Source organism: Hirundo rustica, chromosome 6, assembly GCF_015227805.2.
Source record: "Hirundo rustica isolate bHirRus1 chromosome 6, bHirRus1.pri.v3, whole genome shotgun sequence".
In the NCBI taxonomy this organism is placed as follows: Eukaryota; Metazoa; Chordata; class Aves; order Passeriformes; family Hirundinidae; genus Hirundo; species Hirundo rustica.
This window is the reverse complement of record NC_053455.1, coordinates 23,451,516-23,474,086: the sequence shown is the minus strand read 5'-3', so window position 1 is coordinate 23,474,086 and position 22,571 is coordinate 23,451,516. Positions and strand designations below refer to the sequence as shown.

Genomic DNA, 22,571 nt, shown 5'->3' with positions numbered 1-22,571 from the left:
CAGTTCAAAAGTGATATGCATATGTGTCTCTCTCTAATCCTCCGAGCTTCTTTCTGTGTATGATTTAGGGTTACATTCCGAAAAGCAAATGGGAGATGGACACTTCTGAGGCAAAGCTAGGTGGGTATTTATTTTTTCCTGTTTCTTGTAGTTGATATCTAATGATGTTTGCAAGACCTGAATTTTTGTTTTTACTGTGCCTCCTTACAAAGACAAATAAATGCATTGATTTCATACATGTGTGTGAAACTGCAAAAGCGTCTATACAGAAAAGGAATTTATCTTCTGCCAGAGGCAGGGGACTTTACTACTTTCTAATCATCAGCGTTTTATATACTCATTAATTGGTATTCCATCTGTTCAAGGAAAATATTTTGTCTTCAAATTTAAAAAAAAACCACCAGTATTTATATACTTCATCTTTCTGTGTTTGTTATTTTTATATAAGGAAAGAGTCAACTTACATTGCACAGTACTCTTTTTCATATTGCATACTTTTTTTCCTAAGTGTCATCGGTAACTTGCATTCTTGGAGACGTCTGTTGCTGATTCATTAGTGCTGATATTGGGATTCTGTCAAAGTCAAAAGCAACTTTCAGGCAGAAATGCATGCGTCACAGCTATAGTGAAAGGATTATTCATGGAAAGGGGTTTCTGGTCGTTATAATCAATTTTATTGTGGGGGGTTTTTTTACTGAACAGTAAAAGTTCTGAATGAAGGTTTTGTCTAGACAGTCTGCTCAGAACTGCTATTTTTATATCATGTCTGTGAGAAAATCACAACTGCACCATAGAAATAGCATTAGGTGGTGTGGCTTACATAAAGCAGGCTTTCACCTTTTGCTGTTAAGGGCTTAGGTACACCATCTCTTCTGCTGCTGTGCTCTCTTTTAAGTCATATAAATACTTGTGGATTATATCAGTGATGTGCAGTACAAGCACCTGCAGTACAAGCAGAGGCATCTTGTACTCAATGATTTTGGCATACCAAACAGGTACAGTTAGACAATTAAGTTAGGATTGCTCTGCATTTTTGTCATAAGCAATGATTTATTTAATCGTGTAAAATTATTTCTTAAGTATATGCTAAGAACTGTGTTGCGTTTCCTTGCATAATGAAAGCTTGTGTAAATATAATGTAAAACACATGATTTTTATATGGTCTCCACTTAAATGTAAAATGGGGAGCAAGCAGCAGAGTCACTTTTATGCTGAAGTAAGTTGCTTGCAAGGGTGTTGAAATAATCCTTTAACAGGCAAACTTCATTAACAAACTGGATGTTAGCATGCTGCAAGACACAGATCCATATGGTGAGAAGGGCTTTCTATTAAATCTGTTTTCACAATTTTACTTTTACAACTACCCTCTAGATTCAGTTTTATATATATATGTAGGACTATAGATTAAAAGTAAATTCTGACAGAACTTAGGTTTTAAAAAAGCCAGGCATTCCTATGTAATGAATGCGGTTTCTTTGGAAAATTACTCTGTCAGGACAGACAACTCTCAGCTCAAGGTGTACATTAGAAGCACTTGCAGTCTGTGAGTAAGAATTACTATATTTAGCTCACAGTAAGACTTCACAATAGATGACCAATTATAATTATTTCTGGAAAGGCATGTAAACTGTGGTGTGCATTGTTTACTCCAAAACGGAGGTAGTTCCTGGGAGCTGACCTGCCCATTAGGTTTATTGCAGTAGTCCCAGAGGGCACACATTTGCAGAATGACACAAGTGCAGACTCCAGAAATGATGCTCTGAGTCTTGTTTTGCATTTTGTTTTCTTTCTGAGTAGATGCTGTTACAGGAAAGCACAGTAAGATCTCACCGATTGTAATAAACCTGAGAAAATGTCTGAAAAGTTTTGAGTTCTTTAGCTGCAAACACTGATTTGTGACAATCACCAAACATATGCCTCAGAGCTCTCACTTTAGCACTGATTAACTTTATTCTTACATTCCTCTTAAGTGTGTGTGTGATTTATCATTTCCTTATGTGCTGTGCACAGCCAGAATTTTATTCTGAAAGTCTATTCATGGGTCTTCTCAGTGCATAGTGCGCACAGGTTCTTATACTGAAATTTAAAGTAATGGACTCTCATTTTTAAAATTTGACAGAAGTATTTAGTGCAATGCTCTGTTTCAAGGTGCAAGTTCTACAAACTTTCCGGAATGGAGAAATGAGCTTTGGTATAGCTGAAATTTTGATACCGTTGTAAAATTTGCTCTAGAATAAAATGGGATTCTGCATAAAAGTTTGTGGCTTTTGTATGAGAAGGGCAAAATTTAACTGATTGATTTATTTAGATTTTGAAGGAGCTAATTAAATTAGTTACTTTCAGATGTTACTTTAAAAATTCTAATGGTGAGTTTTTAAGTTTTGTGGAAATGCTGCTGCTTTGTTGTTTGTAAATTTGAAATGATAAAATTATGTTCAGTAGTTTAAATAATCATCAGCCATAAACAATCACAAGTACCAGTGTTACAAAATGGCATCTTGTCACATTTTCAGAAAAGAATATTCTGAAATAATCCTTTGTGGCAGGTTTTTGACATTTGTGTAGTGTCTACTGCATGACACATGTACCTTGAACTGCAATAGTATGGATGGAAGCAGACTCCTTTGGAAAAGAAATCCAGCTTCAAACATGGAAGGACATAACATTTTATAATAAATCTTTGTAGCAGTAACAAAAAGGGACAGAGGGGAACTGCAGATTCAGAACAGCTTGTGAGCTTCTCTACTGATGTTTGAGCATTACACATTTATCAGTGATGTTTTCAGTTGTTCGGTGTGCCGCAGGGAGTGGGAGACTTAAGTTACTTCTGGTAATGAGGTGAGCTTGCATCATAGCTTCCTTCCAACAGGAATATGTCTCTCTACAGGAATCTGCCAACAGAGAGCTCACTTTTCACTTCCTGGTGTTCCTAAATGCTCCTCAATGAGTTTGTTGATCTCCTTTTCAATATATATTTTTTTTTCTGGAAATGCTTAATGCCACAAATGAGCTACACTGATTGAAAGTAATACTGAGAAACAGTGCAAGTAGTTTATGAGCTGGAGTAACAGAGGAATATTGTATAAATCAATTTTGTCTTCTAGAGGGAGTGTTGCCTTTCTGTGGAGATTGAGTATCAAATTTGGCATATTTAAGTTAGAGCAAAAGAAGAACCTCAACTAAATCATGTAATAGATACAAATATTCTGAACATTTTTCCTAAATGTTGGCTATTTCAAGAAGCAGGGGGATTATAATGTTTTATTAGAAATTCTGTATCTGATCCAGGGAAATGGGGCAAAAGTGGAGTTTTTAAAAGGTTTTGAGCTGTATGAGGGAGAAATAACTTCATTAGTTTATGGCCTTTAAATTATAGTAGCATGTCTACAGTACCATTGCTTCATATTCTCTCCATTGTTACTCTTCTCTCTCCCATATGAAGTAAAAAAACTCATCTCTGAACTGACCTTCTCTAAGTACATACCTTTGATCATCCTCTGCTATCCCGAAAATAATGCTGCCTTGTATTTGATCTATTTCTGAGGCCTTTTGTGGATGAATTTAATTACAACAGTGACTTCTGAAACATATTTCTAACATCACCGGTAATGGTTTCATGAATGTAATTGCCAAGCTTAGTGTTCCTTTTACACATACTTGAATTGTTGGCTTATAAATTGGTAGTTTAAATTGACAGAAGTAACAGAATTTCCTTTGACTTGTAGAGCCGGTTTTTCTTTTCATGTTTTGTTGCTCAAAATATTTCAATTAATGTTTCATCTCCTTTCCAAAGACAGTTTGCCACATAATTTCAAGAAGGTGTTGTTTTCTTTACTGAGAATCAGTGTCTAAAGAGGAATAAAATTTTAGAACCTAGGAACGGAATTCTTTCTCCTCATGTTGTATCGGTTCAATAAGAAAAAGAAGAAAATGAGGACTGTTGGACAAGTGTGCTGCTCAAATATTCATGACTGACCTCTTACACCATGAAAGAAAAGATTCTGAGATATTTTTATCCCAGTCCTGGAAGACTTTTTAAGTGGTTTGCCTTATGGGGAGAGAAAAAGAAAGGGGAGGATCAGGCTTTCCAAGGAGCATTTTGTTTAGAAACAGTATCTCAAAAACTCGTGTTTGATGCATTAAATGATATAATTGCCACTTGTTCCCTGATACTGCATGTATGCCATGTTTGACACAGTATTGATCCCCAAATTTGGGAAAAATGCTACAGCTTTAGTAGTGTGTTCAAGTACAGAAAGATGGATCTGTGGTTCCTACCTATTGTTGGCTATATTGTACCTGTAAGGACAGACTCCATATAGATCTGGAAGAGCAAACTTTTTCTCCCTCATATAGAAAACAACACAGAGTGTTATTGCCACACAGTTAAAATGAAAGATCAATAAAATTTGAAAACTGTGTTGAGTCTTCTCTAGTTTATTTCAACTCTCATCACTACACCTGTCAAGACAAGCTGGATGTACAAATTCTGCTGCTCTTTTGAAAAGTTTTCCACCCTTCGTCTTGTTTTTGTGAATAATAGAAGAAATAATCTCCCTTAACGCTGAGGCTCTGTGTTTGTTCTCAGACAAGCTGGATGGTTTGCGGACTGGCACTAAAAGAAAACGTGACTGGGAAGCAATTGCCAGCAGGATAGAAGATTATCTGCAGCTTCCAGATGACTATGATACACGTGCTTCTGAACCTGGAAAGAAAAGGGTAATAAATTTTCAAATGAATTACTGTCTGTATAAAACCCTTTAATGGTCTCTGTGAAACCAAGTCATTCAATGTCCATGAATACGGGAATTTCATTGACTCACTTTTCATTTTGCTGTTCCTTTAGATTCTGTAAGAGATTATGCTTGCAAGTAGGGTCTTCCAGAGGTAAACATACTAGTTAGAGCTAGGAATTGTAGATAAAGCAGATTAACTATGCACAACATGGTCTGAATAGAAAGTGCTGCATGTTTAAAATCTGTTGTGAAAAAAGGGGGAAAGTCATAGAGGGAGATGAAAGAGAGGTAATAGAAAGAGGCAATGCTTTTTTTCCCTCTCCAAAATAGAAAGGCCAGCTTTTGCCACTAGAAGTAATTTGAATTAACTGTTGGTGTTTGGATATTGTTTTGCTCTGTAATGTCAAATAGAAGACTGGACAGTGTGTCTGAAAGAAATGGAGATACTTAAGGCATTGGCAGAAGAGGTCATGGTGGAAGAAAACTGACATTCCTTATCAGTAAAAATGTCAGGGAAAATTCAGGTAGACTGTGGATAGGGATGTGCTGGTGGAAAATTGATGAGGCTACATTTCCCAGTAACACAGGGGCCTGAATGAGACTACTCAGTTTGGCAAAGAAGAATGCTTTCACTTACTGTTCTTTCTTGTCCTGCAGTGGTGTGTTTCAGCTGAGTTTCTGGTGTGTAGCCTTTCTTCATTGCATCTCTCCCTCCCTCCTTCCTGTTGCTCTCCCTCCCACTGATGTTTTGTTTTGGGGGTGTTCACTGTGTATATTTGAGCAGGATAAATGCAAGGGATCTGCATTACCATGAAGAGGTGCAGTGCAGATATGGAGATGTAAAGATGGGGAAATAACATATGTATGAAAAAGTTACTTAGTGCAAAGAAATAGTGGAAAATTTTAAATAGAAATGTATCACAGAAGCTAGAGAAGAAAACTGTCTTTCATTCATTTTTTCATTGCTGACTTGCTCTTCAACACTGTCTTTCTGTAGTTTCATAGTCATCTTCTAGATGTTTCCATTGTGCAACTGAAAGACAGATTCCCCAGAAAATTAAAACAGTAAATGAGTCTTGGATAATTCTTCCTGCAGAAAGTGTTGCTTTGAACTGAGAAATAATTGCAGTAGTTACACTTCAACTCTCAGAGCTATAGCACTGAAATGGAAAAAGCTTATCATCTGTATCTTTCTTCTACTCCATAGAACACCTGGTATATTCAGTTAAAAATAATTTCCCTATTCACCTATCAGAAAAAAAAAATAGCTGTTGTAAGGAAAATGAGTAGAAATTAGTATTCTTGCTTGCAGTGGAAAGCCTATACTCATATCAGGATTTCTTGGAAGATTATTGTACTGATAGGATGTTATTGCACTGATAGGTGCGATGGGCAGATCTAGAAGAAAAAAAAGATGCTGACAGGAAAAGGGCCATCGGTTTTGTTGTTGGACAAACAGACTGGGAGAAGATAACAGATGAAAGTGGTCACCTTGCCGAGAGAGCCCTCAACCGCACCAAGTATATATGAAAAAGTGGTTAAGTGGATTTTTGTGCCTTTAAGGTAAATATTCAGTCTTCCTGTGTGTTTATAGCCTTGATGTTTTTCAAGAGTTGAAGCTGCAGTTCACCCCATTGTTAGAGCTCTCCCAGACAAGGCTATTTGATTTGGAACTTTGTATAATAGGCGTCAGCTGTGCCTGTGTCAACATGCACCCTTCTGTACAGCACCTGATAATAAAGGAGGAAGGATTATCAGCTATCAGATCTCCCAACCTTATTACAAGGAAGCTTGTGGTTTCATTAAGAGTAGTTGAGCTCTGTATCTGCTAGTCCTGTTGAGTTCAGATGTTGCTTATTATATCTTAATTCTAACCATGTTAATTGCTGGTTTATGTGACATAACAAACTTTTCCTTTCTTTACAGGCCATTTGCTCTGAGGAGAAGTGAACCAAGGTGTCATGAGCATCTTGCATGGGTCATGTCACTCCCACCTTCACAGTTTTTCTTTGTTACTTTAGTTTCAGCAATCTTCTTGAGATACTGGGGGATAACCAGTGCCCTCAAAAAACTCATTGAATCCCGCTGCTCCTAAGTGAGAGAGACAGTTTACTTTTTAATATTTTTGGAGGGGAGGGAGGGGGAGGGTCAGTAGTTTTAGCTGCTCTTTGTGGGATAAAGTGGAAGGATTAGACAGATGTTACCTCCACTGTACCATCACAGAATGTTTATCACCTTTGCTCTGTGGATGTTCTCGTTTTATACTGTATGTACCTTGTAGCTTATTGTATTAGGAAGCAGAACAATAAATTTCACTATAAACTCGGTGTTCTTGGTGGACCATATAGTATGGTTTTTGTTTGACGTTTTAAGTGTGGTCTGTGTTCACATGTTAGTGCTCAGAACCATCCTTACCTGGAAGATGTACTGTGCTCATGTACTGTCCATGTACAGATGTACTGTCTTCTAGGTTTTTCACCTGCTCTTCTTCTCATAGACAGCTCCATTAAGACCCCAGGTCTTGCTGGCCTTTAGGAGTTCATGTTCCTGGAAAGCAGGAATATCATTATGTTTGGATCATAGTTTCTCAATTATGTCAAATTTTCATTACTACGTGAGCATGAATTGTGTTGGGTGGTTCTGTAATGTTCAAGGTAGCAGCATATAAAAAGCTTGTCTTTATTGTTCAATGTGAAAACAGGTACTACAGAGTTCTCTGAGGGACAGCCTAGAAAATTGGTTTTGGTCTTACTATGTCTTTTAGTCAACACTGATCCCTATCAGGGTATTTCATTCTATTCTTAAGTCTACTGAGTCATAGCGATACATCATTAAAAAAGTGACAAAGACCAGAAGTTATACCCTTCTTTTCCTTCGATAAATGTGTTAAGCTTGATTTACAAAAAAAAAAAAAAAAAAAAAAAAAAGGATGAACAAATAACAGTCTGCACTATTAAAAGTGGTACAGATTCTTCATAATGCTGGGATATCACTTCTGTAGAGCATCAGGTTTGCTGATGAAAACTTTCTTTTATCCTCCCAGGTTTCAAAGCAAATGCTTTGCATTAACAATGTTGTAACCAAGAAAGAGGTTTAAATCTGAAAATAATTGCTGTTTTAATGGTGAATTGAATTTTTTCTCCTGATCTTTCTGAGGGAGGAAAATGAATTTTCCTTCTCTGTTGAGTGATTACATTGTGCTTTATGTCTAGGTTGGCAAATCAGCTTGCTCTAGTGTGGTGGTAGTTCAGGTTGTTAAAGGAGAGCATGGTTGTAATAGATAGGTTTGTTTGCTGTTCAAATGTTTTGGTTTATTGGCTGCTTCTCAGCCTACTCTGTGGTGTATGATTAAAAGTTCTTTAGAAACAAGGGGAACAGTTGAACTTGTATTATGCCCTGAATATGTTTAATATTGAGTTCCCTGAATGCTGCATTTTTAAAACAGAAGGTATTAAGTGCACATTTTCTGTGTGCATGTACTTTATATAGCATTTATACTTCTCAAAATGTTGCTAAGTAAGTATTCTTTGAATTGTGACAGAATTGTTGACAAAGGGAAACTAATAGTTAAAAAGAAATGGATACTGTGTGTTGCTGTGGAAATCAGGTGAGCTTCACTTTTGAGAAGTTACTCTCAGGTATGTATAAAATGGGTTTCAGTCTATACTCAGTTTTCCATGAAAATACAGGAGTTCTTTTGGAACACCATGAATTGATGCTGTTTCTTGACTCTTAAGAACGGAGAGTGATTTTGTCTGTACCAGATCCTTTTCTAACATTTTTCCTTCCAGACTATGGAGTACTTCTGGAGCATTTAAATGGCTAGTGTCTGACAGAAGTTTTATTGTTTACTAGTTTTAAGAAATTTAAATTATTTTAGCAGATAATACCGAGAGGTTATGTCATGCTGTTTGTTCTGTGGTGTATGTAGAACTAAAGAAAAACGAGCAGAGAATATACATAAAATTATACTTTACTCTGATGAGAACAGACAGAAAATATATCAGTCTTGAAGTTTAAAGCAAAATTCAGTTATGAAAACATACTATTGTAGAATGTTGTCAGACTGACCAGAAAAGGCTGAAGGGCTTGGGTTTTGTTGTTTTCCTGAAGTTCAGAAATTTTCCCCTTCTTTAGTACAGAAATATCAATATATCCATTATATCAATATAATCTTTGCCATTTGTTTCCATTGGTTTGAATGTTTAGCAGATCAGTCTTCAACTTCTTGATGGGAAGTGGCTGCGAAAGAAAATAACTTATGCCAGAACTACAACCTATAGCAGCTAGCATTCAGTGACTGAAGAAATCAAGCAAAAAGGAAAAATTCATCATTGCTGCTGACAGAACTGATAATAGCTAGCTAGTCCCTTGCTTGGCTCCAGACTAGAGGTTAGTGATTAGTGATTTTGCTTTTGTCTGGGAAGTACATTCCTTCAGTATAGAATACATTGTCTTGGTCCTGATTTAGTTCTTACTTGTTTGCACGCTGATATTGTCAGTGAACTTTTCACAGCACTAAGCAGACCAAATACCAACTTTTCATTGACTAAATAGGGAGATATGCATCTAGCACTCTCACATAATGATCCATCTTTGACCATGCATGCAATTGTGCTAAGTCTAAGGTGAGCTGTTTTGGTGCATCACTTTATAAAATTCAGCTCTGATAAAAACATCAGCTGCTGCAGAATGGAGTTGCTACCTTCTCAGCAAAGTTGACTGTTAAAACTGTGTTTTATGTGAATTGCAGTTTCTTATGACACTTCATTTTTTTTCAAGTCAGTTTGCTTTTTTAATATTGAAGCTACCTGTCTGATGAGAAAAGTACACATGTTTTTTGCAAGGGAATGTGCAACATGCTGTGCTATGTGAGTAGAGCAGAGCTGTCATCTTCAGTCACCTCGTGCTTTACAGTAGGATTGCTCATTAAGTGTGATGGTCTGACTACGGTAAGAAAGAGTGAAATAATAGCTGCGAGTTCAGTTCTCAGCTGAGATCAGTTCTAGAAATTTGTTTTCCTGTTTTCTCAAATGTTTACATCAAAGATAAATAACTCACCTTGCAGTTTAGAAGGGAAGAATTGATATTGATAAAGTTAGTTTTACTTTACACACATCAAGTTGGGTTTGGCATTTTTTGGACTTTGCTTCAATCATCTTTGTTAATCCGGTCCATTAGTTTTTCCTTGCCTGTCTATTGATGCATAGAATACATCACTGCTCTTATCTCTTTGTAAGGCATTGTTTTAACTGTTTTCAGAAGACTTTTAATCTCAAAGCAACCATTTAGGTAACTATGGAGATACTGAGTAGAACTTCAGTAGAGGCTTTTCTGAAAGGATTGAACTGGAAAAGTAGAGTTATGACATTACACTGAAACGTATATCAACCTATCCCCAAAAAGCCTACATCTAATGGAGTTGAATAGTTAAAAATTATCATAGAAGTGTGAGTTGCAAGTCACATTACATGATTCCTGCAGAAGAATAGTCTGTAAGTAGTGTGCTTTTAAATGAGAGAGAACATGACCTCACCAACCAAAATTAGTTTTTCCCAATCTGAGATTTCAGCATCATCAGAACACTTTGAGAATCCTTTTCAAAGGAATAAAGTAATTCTGCCTGTGGGACACCTTGCTATCACCTAAACAAATTTATTGTTACCAGAAGAAAAAAATACTTCGTTCATTTATATAAATGCAGCTGTCATGATGAATCATTTTGTGCCCTTAGGACACAATTTTCCTTAGCAGGTTGTGCCATTTTATTATTCATGTTGCTTCCACCCACACAATACTGGACAGACCTTGGGATTTGAAGAAACATGGTTGAGCTGGATGTGGAAGCAAGATGTGGTTTTTTGCTCTGAAGTTTGTGCTGTCCCTGGCAGCATGCAGCTAGGTAACTGAGCTGACTGAACTGAAAGCCTGGAACTCTCCTGGAGTATTGTAATTCAGCATACAAGGATTGGAAAGGAGAAGCAATACTGCATTTTCTTTGCCTGTGGAATGTTCACATGGCATGCATCCTCAGGAGGCTAAATAATGATGGATACGTGGTTCCTTTCTGTTATGTCTCTCTTCACTATTTAATGTTTCTCAGATTACTTCTGGAAAATGAGTTCCAAATTCTGAGCTTGTGGTTCACTGACAATTTGGGATCAAACTGCAGCAGGACAACTTGCTTACTATGGGATAAAATATTTGAGGAGCAGAGGTGACCATCGCAGTTGAGATCTGTACGCTTGCAGCATCAACTGTTCTTAAACTGTGGTTATATTTAGTTTTCCTGTCATAGTAGAAATGAGAAGAGAAAGAACAATAGCTTCATAGAATTTAAAATATGAATGGCACATTCCTTGTTTGTGTCTCTAGGGCAATTGTCTTTATTCTCTCATAAAACTTGAATTGAAATTGATTTCTCTTCTGCTCATCTATTTCTACATGTGTGAGTCAGAATCCTTCAGCCAACTAAAGGACTGTTTACTCTAAGGAACACTTCTAATTTCTGCTCAAGATTAATCACTTCTTCATGGTGAAACTCCTGTTTTATTCTTACCTGTGGAATGTTCCTGCAATTGCAATGTCCCTTCCAAATTTGCATGGTACTGAATCCGCAGCCTGGAGTCTTAAGTCTTCCTCATGCATGTAGATTGGAAAATTAATAATGGCAATATTCCATTGAGGTGAATTACCACCTTCTAGATGTTTAATGCTCCTTTGAAGAAGAATGTATTTTTATTCATGATTTTGCTTAAATCAGGTAAGCTCAAGTTATTAAATAAAGGCACAGCAAGTTACTGCAAATGGAGCGGCGAACGTGTTTTGAAGTTGCTTATATTTTCTATTCTGCGCTAGTTTTCTAGACAGGAGGCTCTAGTCTCTTTGAATTGTAGGATTTAGTATTTCAGTGTGCAAAACTGAAGATGTAAGTCTGTCTTGGTGAAAATGGCACAGTTTCATTTTTTCTTAAGATTCTTCTGCCTCGTGGAACTCTCAGATTGCATCTTTTTGGGAGGGGAAACCTTTCCCTCTGGCTAGTGCTCTGGAGTGTCAGTCAGTCAAGTGTTTCTCTGTACTGTTTCCCTTCTTCATGCGTACAGGGACAATTTTGTTGCCATAACTGGTCAAGATAAACCTGTATGAATGAATGTTCAGCTTTACACAAGAAATTCCTAACACTTTGCATTAGGATGGCATCTGAACTATCTGCTGTGACCTGTATATTCCTATATGAAATTACTGCTTGAACAGTAACTGTTCAAACAGTAACTGTACTGTTAGTACTCTGAGGAATACATGAAGACTGCAAGGTTGTCATCACCAAGTCCTGTGATGTTGCTGTCTTTGGAGAGAAATTATAACCGCAGTGGTTCTTTGGGAAAAAAAACCCACCAAACCCAAAAAAGGAAAAGGAGTTCAGTTACTTTTACTCTAATTATCAGAGCAGGAATCTGTCTTGTGTGGGTAGAATGTGTAGCAGCTCCACTGTCAGAGATGTCTGATTTAGCTACTAGCTGCTTATATGTTTATGGAGGAGAATCTTAAATTTAATCCCTGCCATTTTTTGCCTGCGGGTCAAGAATATAGTTGAGCGAGCTGATTTAGAAAGCAATTTGTCTGGAAGAAGCTTTTTAAGGGTTCCATGTAAACTGAAACATTACCAAAGGAAAAAGAAAGGTTTTCAAATCTAATTTTTTTTTTCAGTTTATATCTTGTAGGATATTAACTCTCTGGAATTAGCACAGAAAGGGAACCCTGTCTTCTTGGTGTCAGAGTGTAAATAGCCTTTAAATTAAGAAAATCTAAATATTTGTATTGAAAATTACTTTAGTGGTGACATACACTGTATATGGATGACAAGATATCTTAAGCAGCAGTTTTTTGGGGTTTTTTTAAATTCTGTTTTGGTAAGTTTGATACAAATAGTAATAAAAGTTTTATTTGACCGCTGCTACTGACCCAGGTGCAAGCCGTTCCATATATGTGGCTTCTGTTTCTTCGAGAAGACCTTACTACTGTTTGAAGGACAGAAAACCTTGCTGACAAATACCTGCATTGTTTCAATGGATTCATCTGGGAATGCTCAAAACTTTCATGCAAGCCATGAGTCTTTACTGCTATAATTTGAGGTGTTTGTTTTTCCATTTCCGTTGAACTACAGTTGTCAAATTCTTTTCTTTGAAGGTGTGGACAGATCAACTAGTCTCGTAGCCAGTCTCATTGTACTCCTCAATTAGTCACACAGAAATCAAGACTTTTCAAGTAATGACAACCAGATGGCACTAAAGTATTGAAGTCATGTTAGGATTAAATTGGGGGGGAAAAAAGTTATATTTATTCCACAGTAATTTGATTTTCATGTTGCCTGATACTTATAAACTAGTAGCTTCTACTTCATGAGGAAAAGTGGCCACTTGTCTGTGGGGGAAAAAAAAGAAAAAAAAAAAAAAAAAAAAAGCCACCAGTGATTAACATTGTGCTCTTGTGTGGAGTATCGCTTGCAGTCCACAGTCAAGATTTTGTGCTCCATTGAACCTACAGACTGTATAAACATGAAACAAGATCTTTCTTCTGCTTTAATAAGAGGCATCAAATGGAATGGTCATATATATCCTCCTAAAAACCTTGACAACTGCTGACTTCTAATGGAAAAAGGGATTTAACTTGCTAATAGCTGCTTTTGGAGTGTAAAGTCTTTAAATATGTTGTAGTAAGAAATAATACTTCTGAAGCCTTCCGGAGTTTTTTATTGCATCTTTTGTGGGTTTGGGTGGGGTTTTTTTGTTGTTGTTGTTGTGGGGGGTTTTTTGTTTTGTTTTGTTTTGTTTTGTTGTTGTTTTTTCTTCTTGGAGTGAAGAAAAATAAGGATAAATACCGAAGCTGAAACACTAAGAATATTTCTTGTAGAAGAACCTGGTAACTGTACTCTGGCTAAGATGCCTCAGAACCTCAGCTTGATCCGGAGGCACTACTGAGATCTGTAATAATGAAACAAACTTGCAGCTCTAATGTGAACTGTTTCCACAATGTATAGTATGATTGCTACACAGTTTGCAGGAAGTACTTTATAGTTAGGGAGGAAACGTGAATATTCTTTTCCAAAAAGTTTACAATCTACATGTTGCTTTATTAAGAATATAACTATTTGTATCCCCTTTCCCTTCTCCCATAGCCAGAGAAAGTTGGCTGTAAGGCTGAAGGGATGGCCCCGAGGTTAATTTGGGTAAAAATGTCCTAATTTTTACTTCAAAGCCTGCTTATTGTAGTCTCATTGCCGTGTATATGGTTTAGATGTAGCTTGAGAAGAATATTCAGGTGCCTTTTAAGCAATTCTTTTACAAATCTTTTGGAAGAGACACTAAATTGGTGAGTATGCTGCATTGCTAGCAGTATGCTAACAGTGCATGCGTTGTTATGTTCTATTTGAAGACAGATTTTGAGCAAAATTAAAATCTAACTCAAAAGCTAGATTTACCTCAGTAAAACCAGAAATGGCTGTTTGACTTTGGTTCAGTCTTGGGGAACTGTTGCCACCTGTGACCTTCAGTGATAAATCTTTCTTCATCATCTTCCTTATCAGTTGTATCCAGTGCTGGCTTGTAGAAGGTTATCTGAATCCTGCAGACTTCCATCCGTCTCTTGTTCCTTGGCTAGACTTAGCAGCATGCTGTGTTGAAGGAAAGGACTTTCTAGAAGTTAAAACTGGCACAGTTTATGTTTAGCTTATGCAAAAATGCTGACTGTATCATGTATGATGTCATATTGCACTCTGCTTGGATAGTTTTTTGCATTATATGTATAAGTAATTTCATTTGAAAAGCTACAGTTGTCCAGAGAATTTCTCTCTCAAAGGCTGTTCTTTACTACATCCTCTGGCACAGCAGCAGCCATTGCAGTTTTGGAGACAAGTTTTTCAACAGTGTCTGTTACTGATGAACAATCTCCTACAGATTGTCTTTCTCAAGGAATATTGCAACATTTCTCTCTTCACTCGTATATTTCTTCTTAGTGTATGAAGTTTTTGGGGTTAAGTTTTGTGAATAGAAAATGTGGATGCTGTGTTCTTGTGCATGGGCAGTTTATCATTCCTAGTGAAACAAAACTTCAGAAATACACACTACTTAGAAGTCTGCATGTGGTCCAGGGTTAGTAATGAGATGACTATAATCTTGCACAAATGTAATATACATTGGTTTTTCTTTTGTGGATTGTTGTTGCAGTTCCTTTTATCTTAACTTGTTCTTGGCTATGTGCATCAAGATGAGGGACATTTTTTTCAACAGTAAAAGCCACTTGCTAGTCTTGAGGTACAGGAGAGACAAATAAAGAACTTCTGTCCTGTGATCATTAACTTGCTTGGGCATAATTTTAATGCGTTTTCTAGAACAGGTCATGAATAAATATGTAATGCACCTCGTGTATTATATAATTAAATGTGAGTTATTAGATTAGTTTCCTCTACATTCAGTTCTCCAGCTGGATTAGTCCTATCCAACAGAGATTCAAGACCTGTATGTGGCCTTCAGAGTGTTCTGCTCTGCTGTTTTTCAAGTTTCAGACTTTGTGTCTGTTGCATACGCCTGGCAAGTAGAGTTCAGCGTAGCTGAATGTACACATGGAGTCTATACGTAGTAGAGACATTACTAACTTTCTGCAATATGTAGGTGCTTTTTTTTACTAGTTTCACTGTACCAAATCTTCGATACAACAAGAAGTAATGGAAATAATGAGTTTAAAATCATTAATGTTATTAAAATATTTTACAAATATGCGTATAGTTGGCATGTTCCCTGGCAAAAAAAAGAGTATAATTAGCAGCAAAATCAAGATTGGACAATATTCTAGGGAATTTTGGAAAGTTAAAAGGGTAGGAATACATTGTGAAAAAATAAGAATTGGAGTTCAGCATTCAGTGTCAGACTCCTCTTTCTTTTTTTTTTTTTTTTTTTTTTTTTTTGCCTATTTCCTTACTGTGGTAAAAGATGAAGGTTCTGAAAGTGGGATAATATGTAAAATATCACTTTTGCAATTAGGTACCACTTTTTTTTTGACTTACACTTACTAACTGTTTAGGGATTTTTTTTGTTTGGCTGTGGTTTTTTGCTGATGTCATTGTCACAGAATTTGGTTTATTTTAAAAGCAGTTTTGCTTTTGGAAGCAGCAGCCTGTCTCTGGCAGTCAGTGACATGTTGCCCTTGAACCCTATGCACACAGGGATTCCGTCCTGCGCCCAGGATGTGTCTGAGCCAAGCTCTGAACAGTTAATGTGGAGCAGATAAGCCCGGTTACCTGAGTAGGAATGGCACAAAGATGCATGTCTTCAGGGATGCTTCTCATAGACTAATTAAGTTGATTTTTATCTAGGGGTTTATTCTAATGACTCCATCCTCTTCCATTTTGCATTTGGGGGAATGCTGCGTCTTCATGTGGGATAGGGGATGAATGTCTTGTAATTTGGAACTGTGTATGATGTGGATTCATGTGCTGAGGCACACGGAATGTCTGAAAGCCATGCTATGGTCATATTTATCGATAACTTAACTATGCTCAATCTTATCAGTGCAGAAATGAGTTGTCATGGCAGGACATTTTCCCAGTGCTACAGTTCTGTTCAAATGTCTTATGGAGAAAAACAGGCATCTGCATAAACCCTTCCTCCCTGTTAATTCTCAGTGCTCCTTTATTTGTACCAGGATTTAGAGCTATCATATGTAGATCTTTACCATGTAGGACCTGATTTTTTGAAATGCCACATTTACCTTGTCATTACTCCATTACTTCTATAGATTTCTGTTTTACTCTTGCATGATATCTGAGTTACATCTACAGTACTTGCATTTCTCTGTCCTCTCTACCTCCTCCCCCTGCTTTCTTAATTATTGTTTTGTATGTCTGAGAATCCTTCTTGACTTTGGTTTCCAGCATGCTAGAGATGTTGTGTTTTGGGTGTGGACTTTTAATTCTATGGTTTATTTCCAGTGGAAAAGCCACTGGATCTTTGCAAACATATGACCATTCAATAATAGACTGAATAAAGACAATTGAGCTATCATCAAAAGGCTTATAGGAGCAGCTTTGTGATATGGTGAACTGAGTTTTGCAAACTGCTAAAGCATCAAGATCCTTGGATCATGGCTGTGTCTCAGGGATTATGGAAGGGACAGTAAACTTTTCTGTAAAGAGCTTTGGGGCACTACACACTGCTTTCAGGTGATGTCAGTGCTGTGCTCCTAAGGAACGCCTCCCACACTGGTTCCAGCATCGTTTACAATGAGAAGCTGGTCTGCAAAGGACTGCTGCTGCCACTATTTGCAAGAGAACAGCCTCTGCAGAAAACAGTTGGATGGCCCTGAGGTTGGTGGTTGGCTCTGGCTGACATAGCAGGCCACACAGTAATATTAAGAGAGGTAAGATCTTGTGGTGATAACTGCAAATCTGCTGACTGACTGAGGCCTTCATACTCATTATTTGTCAAGTTAGAGTATTCCCACATAAATGTTGGCCTGTGATTCATGACACAGTGAAGAGCAAAACTTGTTTTTCAATTGCCAATACATTCGGAGGTAAATGGTCACAGATGGTGGTACGGTGTTCAGAGTATATCAAACCAGTATACTTGTTACCAGGGAATGGGATAGTCATTGGTGGTGCTGAGGGTGTAAAGGAAAGAAATTGCTTTTTTTTCACTTGAAATACCCAAAGCAGTTTTATAGAAACAGCCCTACAGCAGCTGAGGAGAAAGAGGATTCTGTAGTTTTCTCTTGACTACTCAAGAGTTCACACGGCAACAATCTGTTCTGCACCAAACAGATGCTCTGTGCCCCTGCAATCTTCTCCACGGTAGCTTGTCAAGAAACGCCAGTGCAAAGATAATTCCTCCTAGCATGAGGTGGCTCCTTCTAAAAAATTACATGCGGTCATCTTTATGAGTAAGCCTAGGATCTGCAAGGATTTTGTTTTCCTGGTCAGCAGGACGCTTCAAATGCAGAAAACGATGCCGGCGGCATCCTGATTACATTGCTGGTTGGAAAATGCTCACACAGGCAAATCATACAGTGTTAATGGGCATGTCTCCAGTTAAGTGCTGACATACAGGTGAGTATAGTATTGTCACTTCTTTACATTTCAATTAATAATCAAAGCTCCATGAAGTTCTTGAAGCAGAACGTTTGTCACCAGATCAAACACTCCCATCTTGGCCTGATCTGTTACAATTTTGTTACAGCCAGGAATCTGTGCCATGAATGCTTTCACTGACAAGACCATTACCGAGATGGTGTTTCTTACTTCCTGATGCTTCCAGTTTCTGTAAAAATTGCCCTGATCTTTTAAATAACATCACTTATTAAAAGTTTAGTCAGAAACTGAGGTGATTGCTTTGAATCTCAGGGGTTAGGTAGCAGCAGAATAACTGGTTTGTTTGAAGTCACAGAGCAGTGAGGCTCTGACAGCAGTGGTGACTCCGGGTGCTGCACTGGAGCTTGTGCTTTCCCAAGAGGTTATTTGAAGGGCACTGCCAGCTAGAAAGCACCTGGTGTTCTGTGCTCAGAAGGAAATGCCATTGTATGGGCACAGCCTTCCTCAAAAGAAACAACTAAAAAATCTGTGGGCTCACAGCTGCAGCCTGGGACATTGCGAAACATGGACAGGTGATAGTTCTGCTTTATAATGGTTGCGCAAGAGGGGCGAGCACGCTGGGTTTTAAAAACACTATTTTACAGCATTACCTTTGTAACTGTAGATACTATTCTAAAAGTGTTTTATCTAAAACCAGCCTTTGTAATTGTTCTTCTTTCAACACAGGATGCATTGCCAGTCACAGGGTCTCAGTACATGCAGAGATGCATAGGGTTGGCCTCACTTTTTCCTTGAGCATGAATTCTTGGTGGCTTTTATTGTTCTCCTTATAGTTACTTTTTCTTGAAAACCTGGAAACTAGAAATGAAAAACAATTACTTAAGGTGTTGAAGAATCTGTGCTTGCTCTCTGAGAATCAAATGATGAGAGGTTTTATATCAATATGTATAGATATGTTTTTACGCATACGTGTTAGGTACTTGGCTTATTTTTTTAAATAATATGAAGTATTTTTATCGTTTCTTTGTGTAAAGCTATGGATGACACAAATGTTCTTTGGGAAATCCAGTAAAATATCTTCCTTGAAGTTTCATGGTTTTCCCTCTATTTGTATTTTTCATATTCTCACCTTATCACTTCACTGCTTAGTTCTAGCTGCTTATTTTCCATGATTGCAGTAAGACAAAAAAAATTGATGGTGGTGGGTACAGACTGGCTCTTTTAAAAATGATCCTTTTAAATCTAGTAGAACAACTAGTGAGAAAGCAATAAACACCAGGAGAGAAGTTGCCACTTCAGCTCATGCCAGTTGGACTTTATGCTGTGTCATTAAGAGTTGCTTAGTAGGTAATCTGTAGTGCCTGTTTTATTGGATTAGCAAAAACAAGAACAATGTTTAACCCTTGTACATAAAGTGAAAATTGCCCTATAAATTTTTAATCAAAAGCCTAGTGCTAAATAACATTACTAAATTTGGAAAGCCTGTAGAAATACTTCAGAAGATGATGATAGATGGGATTGCTTGCTGTAAAAATGCTAAAAGCCATCTAAAAAGGAGAAAATCAGAAATCTTCTCAAATTTTAGGTCTCTCTAATGTTTGCACGTTACCAGGAAAAAAAAGGAAAATCATGAGACTTAGTGACATGGGACTTCACCTGCCACACAGCAGCCTATACAGTTAGATGAGAAAGAATTAGTATATGAACTGCATCCTCACAAGTATTGAGTGCTGACCTAAATCTGCTTTTCCTTGAGATCTGTGCACAGCTCTCCCTGGTTTTACCTGAATAGCCATTCTCAAGCCTTCGCTATCAGGCTTGCTTTTAAAAATGGATTTATTGGTTTGGTGTTTAGGTATACATAGACATGTGTGCTTTTGCTTTTTCTCTAGCAGCCCCTCCAAGACAAGTACCAACCTGTGGGGTTTGGGTGGTGGAGACAGCTTCCAGCAGAGGCTGACTGTGCCCTCACTCCTTTGTGTACCTTTGATCACAGTATCCCCCTCAAAAGCCCCTGGGCTGCACGATGGCCTCCCTGTCATGGTGCACCAGCCTGTGGTGTCTTGTCTGGGCAAAGTTCCCAATCTCTCTTTTCCACCATGCTCATCTCTGCACTTGAGCTTTTGTGCTTGCACCTGAGCTGCTGCAGCAGGCTGGGGAGCCAGGGCAGCCCTGGCTGTGTGGCTCCTTTCCCACTGTCCCACTATCAGAACAGGGCTTTTCACTGAGTAAGTCAAGGGAGAACAACTCACCTGGCTGCTGCTATGAAGCTGGCACCTGGCAGAGCCCCAGTCCCCATCTCCTGGTCCATGGTTCAACTAATACATTATTATTTGGTGTGCAAAAGGAAAAAGCTTTTGCTATCAGCTAGACATACCATTCTGTCCTGAGTGACCCCACAGCCTGTTTTATCCTAAGGCTGCTCTTCACAGTGTCTCCATTCATCACTTCACCTTCCCTCAGGTGGTGCTGGGTCTGCAGCACAGGGCAGCTCTGCACACAGGAGGCAGAGGAAGGGCTGTCTTCTCCAGAGAAAGATCAGATCTCTCAAATGTGGTAATTGTACTATAACCTGGATTAATCTGTTCTCCAATGCATGTAATGGGACAGCAAATATTGAGTTTTCATGAACATGGGCCACTGGCTAACCAAGGGAGACTTACGTGGAGAGCTGCCCTGATGTCAAATAAGCATCTGAATTGTGTATTCAAGGAAACACAAACATTTGTTTTAGCTGGGAACTTCTAGGGATGGTTCAGTCACAGTAGACAGGTGCAGGAGAGGAGAGACATATGTTTTATTGTCAGTTTCCCCCAAGCTGTTTTGGTACACAGGGCAAATATTCGCTACGAACTTCTTCAAGCTCTAATTAGCTACACATGGATAATAAGGGCTCTTATGGTAAGTATTAACAGAGGAGTACATAAGGGTTCTCAGGGCCTTGCCAGCTTAGTCAATGTGGTCACACTTCCCTCTTTCTGCAGCCTGGAGGCAGGAATCAGTGATTTTAAATATTTAGCAGCCTTTGCTGCTGTATAGCTGTGTGGATTCGATGTGTTGTTGGAGATGGGCTAGGAATGCGACTGGAAATGTAAAAGGATAGCCTCAAGGAATTGTTCCTAGAGGAGATAATTATGGGTGCCTGTGGTCTTTATACCACAGAAATTTGGATAGAGGGAGGAAAAGGAGTTTTTATTTAAAGGTGAAGCTCAGCAGTAGTGACTGCACTACCCAAATTGCTTCCTTGGCTAATTAGTGGGAAATGGTGAAGCAAGAGCCCAGCCCAGCCACGGGAGTCATGGCCATAGTCTCTGTGTGGGCAGCAGCTCCCCCTTCTCCCCTCAGCCCTCCAAGCAGACCCACTTTTTCAGTAGGAATCTGTCTGTGATGGGCACCCATTAGGCTACAAGTAGTATGGATACAAGTAGTGAGACCTCATCACAGGCAAAGGATAACTGATGCCAGGTGCTGGTATTTGTTGTGGCCATACTGGCCCACATTTCACAAAAACCAGTGTAATACACTGTGCTCTAGTTCCCACTTGTACTTATATGGCAACCACTGGAGCAAAAATACTGCTGCAAATAGTCCAATCCTGCTAAATGTCTTCATTAATTATCAGGTTGTAGAGTCCCTTCTTACTTGGAGATACTTAAAACCCCTCTGACATAGTTCTGGGCAACCATCTCTCAGTGGCCCTGCTAGAGCAGGGGGTTTGACAAGATGACCTCCCTATATCTCCTACAACCTCAGTCACTGCATGACTGTGATTTGGGGCACTGTCTTGTCCTTGGTGCCCCACCTGCTGTTTTACTGACACTCATGGACTTGCATGTCACCACAAGAAGTAAGAAACTGCTACCCCCACCAGGAACTCTGTGTAAAAAGACTTTGTTTCAGCAGGATGCCTCCAGTAAACCTGTACCTTATGCTCCCTCATTATTTAGCTACGGACAGATGAATTTGCTGACCCTTCCCTGAGCCAGGCCATCATTTCCCTTTCTAGCAGCTTTAGTTTTGCCTATCCAAAGCATTACTTAAGCTCTGAGGTCAGTGTTGTCTGCAGAAATAGCACATTCATTGTACCAGCAGCAGCATTTATCTGATGATGTACATATGAGTCCAGCACCCTTAAGCTTTGGGATATGGCTCTGTCTGCCTGCAGCCACACCCCCTCCCCCCCGCCCCGTTCCTGATCCTCACAAGTTGTACTTCAGAGCAGACCAACAATGAGGCATTGGGGTGAGGGGGCAGGTTTAAAGGAGCTAATGTTGGTTAGTGGGGCCTACTTGACCCCACAGAGATGCTGGCAGAAGGACTGCCCTTTTGCTGCGGTGTTATTTTTCCCAACAGAGAGCAAGAAATGCCTAGAATAACTCTTGAGAACAGATATTATCAAATAGGTCTATAGGGATGTAAAGGGGTAAGTTAAACACTTTGTTTATTTAAAAAGGAATCAAGTAAATTTGGTGTTGAGGTTTTAAAATATACAAACTTGGATAAATAAACATACAAAAAGAAGCAGGAAATCTGGGTGGCCACGCTCGTGATGGGGGGAACCACTGTCAAACTGCCCCTATTTCAGAGCTCCCCATTGTGTCCTGATGTTACCACTTCTTTACTCCTCTAGATGCATTGCCTGTGGATCACCCCATGTGCTCGTCTGATGCTGGAGCTGTGATTCTCCTCTCAAGAGTCACTTGCTGCACTCTAGTACTAGGTGACACATTACAGCACACCCAAAATTATCTTGA

At 38.6% G+C, this 22,571-nt stretch overlaps 1 protein-coding gene across 1 annotated transcript in view; it reads left to right on the top strand.

Annotated features, from left to right (window-relative positions):
- Positions 1-7,063, top strand: part of YLPM1 (YLP motif containing 1) — a 35,641-nt gene extending 28,578 nt beyond the window's left edge. The window contains exons 18-21 of the mRNA XM_040066768.2: positions 69-120; positions 4,589-4,719; positions 6,120-6,299; positions 6,663-7,063. Coding sequence (XP_039922702.2) covers positions 69-120; positions 4,589-4,719; positions 6,120-6,266 — 330 coding nt within the window. The 3' untranslated portion in view covers positions 6,267-6,299; positions 6,663-7,063. The remainder of the gene's footprint in view (positions 1-68; positions 121-4,588; positions 4,720-6,119; positions 6,300-6,662) is intronic.
- Positions 7,064-22,571: the final 15,508 nt, after the last annotated feature.